Source organism: Mastomys coucha, unplaced genomic scaffold, assembly GCF_008632895.1.
Source record: "Mastomys coucha isolate ucsf_1 unplaced genomic scaffold, UCSF_Mcou_1 pScaffold18, whole genome shotgun sequence".
NCBI classification, from domain to species: domain Eukaryota; kingdom Metazoa; phylum Chordata; class Mammalia; order Rodentia; family Muridae; genus Mastomys; species Mastomys coucha.
Window position 1 is genome coordinate 74,138,626 of NW_022196900.1, and position 3,798 is coordinate 74,142,423.

General features: G+C 46.6%; 1 protein-coding gene across 1 annotated transcript in view; it reads right to left on the reverse strand.

Moving 5' to 3' along the window:
* Nasp (nuclear autoantigenic sperm protein) overlaps window positions 1-1,086 on the reverse strand; it is a 25,878-nt gene extending 24,792 nt beyond the window's left edge. The window contains 2 exon segments of the mRNA XM_031378298.1: window positions 418-515; window positions 969-1,086. Of these exon segments, the coding sequence (XP_031234158.1) occupies window positions 418-476 (59 nt within the window). The 5' untranslated portion in view covers window positions 477-515; window positions 969-1,086.
* Between the last annotated feature and the right edge of the window lie 2,712 nt (window positions 1,087-3,798).

A 3,798-nucleotide genomic window follows, 5' to 3' on the forward strand; every position in this document is an offset into this window, starting at 1 on the left:
GCCAAATCTGTTGGCCAGTTTCTAGGTTCGCCTCCAGAATCCCTACAGCTGAGCGCCCTGGGAGTGCGCGGACAGGAGGGGCTCCAGAACCGACTGGAGCCGGGCCCCGCCTACCCACCGGCAACCGCGGGCCGGGGGTGGGAGGAAAGGGGCCGGCGATGGAGACAGCCACCGCTGCCCCCAGCAAGATGGCGGCCGTGAAAAGCCGGGCAGGGGGCGCCAGCCTCCCGCCGTCGCGGCGAGTGCGCCGACTCTCCGCCAGTGGGGCTTCTCCCCAGACCGAGCCTCCGCGGACGCCCGCGGTTGTCTAGGGGGAGGCAGCTGTCCCACCCCGCAGTCCGTCCCGCCCGGGATGCCAAGTCCACCGGCTCTCCCTGAGGACCGGCCAGTGCCTCGAGCCCGCCACACTCCGCTTACTTGTCAGCGGAAACCGGCTCCGCGGCGATGGCAGCAGCGGCTGTAGACTCTGTGGCCATCGTTCACCTGAGGTGCTGGGCCAATGGGCAGACTACTGCCTGCGAAGAGAACGAGACAATTCCGGACAGCACAGACTTACTCAGGGAGAGAAAATGGCAGATTGGAGACCTCGCGCGGTGGAGGCCCTCCTATATACCAGGGCCCTTTGCCCCGCCCATCCACTTCCGGATCCTCCCCCCTTGGGTTTAAAGGGACAGGACTCAACACTTTCTGTCACAAGGACACAGCCCTGTATCCCTTCCCGTTTGGGTATCTTCCCGCCCTGGCCCGTTTTTCCTTAAAAAAAGAAAAAGGAAATAAGATAGAGAGGAAAAAGAAAACAAAAATCAAGCAACTTCCTGCTTCTGCGGCTAGTCGTGTTTAGAAGCAAAATCTCGATCCTACAACTTCTGAATGGGAGCCAGCCTAGAGTTTCCACAATTAAGTGGAACCAGTGAGTCTCTGCGACTGTGGAAAAAGTAGTCCCGAGGGTTTCTTTCTGACGGGGATACCCGAGAAGGTGACAGGTCTTCCCTATGCCCTCTCAGTCTTAACGGATGGAAACGCAAGAGCAGGGCACGAGTACAGCAGCAACGGCTAGAACTGACCAGACAGACGCGTGGCTCTGGGCCTCAGCAACTACTGACGAAAGGAGATGCTGCTCTGGGATTGGCTACAGATAGAGCTATCGCGCTTGATTCAAAACTCAGAGGGGGAAAAGGGATACTGGTGTTTAGATCCACCACCTTTGACTGATCCCGTCCATTGATGCCATCATCTTACTGTACCCACGTCCAAGTTGTTGAGCTAAATCCTGTACTTAAAACACTTTAAATATTTTAGCTGTCTCTTTTTTTCTTTCTTTCATATTAGGCAGGGACTCACAGTATATCGCTGGCTAGCCTGAAATTGCTATTGAGACCAACTGACCTCTAACCCACAGACATCTGCCTGCCTGTGATTGCAAGTGCTGGGATTACAGGTGAGCACCACCACACACAGATTGTTTTACAAACGTTTGTAACTTCAGTTCCAGGGAATTCAGTCAATGCTTTTGTCTGACCTCCAGAGCCACTAGGCACACACATGGTACACCCACATGTATGCAAGTAAACACTCATACACATAAAATAAAAGTAAATGTGGCTGGAAAGTTAGCTCAGACGTTAAGAGCACTTGTTATTCTTGCAAAGGACCCTGTTTCAATTCCCAGCACCCACAAGGACTCTCACCACTTCATTAGGCACCAGGTATGCATGTGGTACACAGACATGGATGTGGGTAAAACATTTATTCACACAAAATGAAAAAAAAAAGGATCTAAAAATGAATAAATCAGAAATGAGTGGATTCCTTTTAAAAATAACTTGTGCCGGGTGGTGGTGGCACATGCCTTTAATCCCAGCATTTGGGAGGCAGAGACAGGCAGATTCCTGAGTTCCAGGCCAGCCTGGTCTACAAAGTGAGTTCCAGGACAGGAAGAACTATACAGAGAAACCCTGTCTCGGAAAAGAAAAAAAGAACGACAACAACAACAAAGAAATAAAATAACTTTTGTGGAGTATGGTGGCACATACCTTTAAATTTATTTATGTGTTTTGTTTGTTTCTTTCTTTTTTGGAGGTGAAACTGGGAATGGAGAAATTTACATGTAAATAAAGAAAATAAAAAAAAAATTATGTGTATTTTATGTACATTGGTGTCTTGCCTAAATGTATGTCTGTGTGAGGGTGTCTGAACCCTTGGAACAGGAATTACAGATAGTTTGTGAGCTGCTGTATGGGTCCTCTTCAAAAATAGTTAGTGCTCTTTAACCAGTGAGCCGTCTCTCCAGCCCTAGCACACACGTTTAATCTCACACTCAGGAGGCAGAGGCAGACTGGTCTCCCTGAGTTTGAACTCAACATGGTTTATAGAGCTAGTTCCAGGACAGCCAGGAATACACAGAGAAACTGTTTTGAAAAAAAATAAATAATCATATCAACAATAACAACTTGTTTAAAAGTCTAGGTGTACTCACAAACACCTGTTTCAGTACTCCAAAGGCAGAATCTGTTGAGGCAGACTAATCTATATAAGGAATTCCAAGACAGCTTCATAGTGAGATCTATTTTTTAAAGTTTTTTTTTTTTTTTTTTTTGAGTTAGGGTTTCTCTGTGTAGCCCTGGCTGTCCCGGAACTCACTCTGTAGACCAGGCTGGCCTCGAACTCAGAAATCCACCTGCCTCTGCCCCCCCAAGTGCTGGGATTAAAGGCGTATGCCACCACCGCCCGGCTAAAGTTTTTTTTTTAAGATTTATTTATTATTATTGTATATTTCAGCTGTCTTCAAACACACCAGAAGAGGGTATCCAATCTCATTACAGACAGTTGTGAGCCACCATGGTGGTTGCTGGGATTTGAACTCAGGACCTCCAGAAGAGCAGTCAGTGCTCTTAACCACTGAGCCCCCATGAGATCAAAAAAATCTTTGATCTTTTAAATTATGTATACAAATATAGATTTGTGGTTGTGAGTGCATTGAAACAGAGATAAGAAAAATTGATTCCCCTGGAGCTGGGATTCCAGGTATTTGTGAACCTTTAGCTATAAGTACTAGGAACCAAACTCCAGTCCTCTGGAAGTTACAAGTGTACTTACTTAACTGATGACCTGCCCTTCCAGCAACTGGTGTTACTTGTTTTAGTTAACTGTCAGATCTTTAATTTTCCTTTGAAATTTGTTTGTTTGTTAATGTTAAACAAGATGAGATATTTGAGTCAAGAACTTAACAAAATCTTAAGGCAGTGCAGTGGTGGCACATACCTTTAATCCTAGTATTTGGGAGGCAGGAGGATCACTGAGTTCAAGGCCAGCCTAGTCTGAACAGCAAGTTCCCAGGACCACTAGGTCTACAAAGAGAAATGCTATCTCAAAAAAAAAAAAATTTAATTGTCTTTTTAAAAAAGATTTATTTAGGACTGGCAAGCTGGCTCAGCAGGTAAAAGCACTGACTACTCTACCAAAGGTGCTGAGTTCAAATCCCACAACCACATGGTGGCTCAGAACCATTTGTAATGAGATCTGACGCTGTCTTCTGGTGTGTCTGAAGACAGCTACAGTGTCCTTATGTATAATAATAAATAAATCTTTGGGCCAGAGCAAGCAGGGACTGAGCAAGCAGAGTTGACCTGAGCTAGTGGGGTTGACTAGAGAAAGCAGAGGTCCTAAAAAAAATTCAGTTTCAATCCCAGCACTTGGGAGGGAGAGGCAGGTGGATTTCTGAGTTCAAGGCCAGCCTGGTCTACAGACTGAGTTCCAGAACAGCCAGGGCTAAACAGAGAAACCCTGTCTCAAAAAACC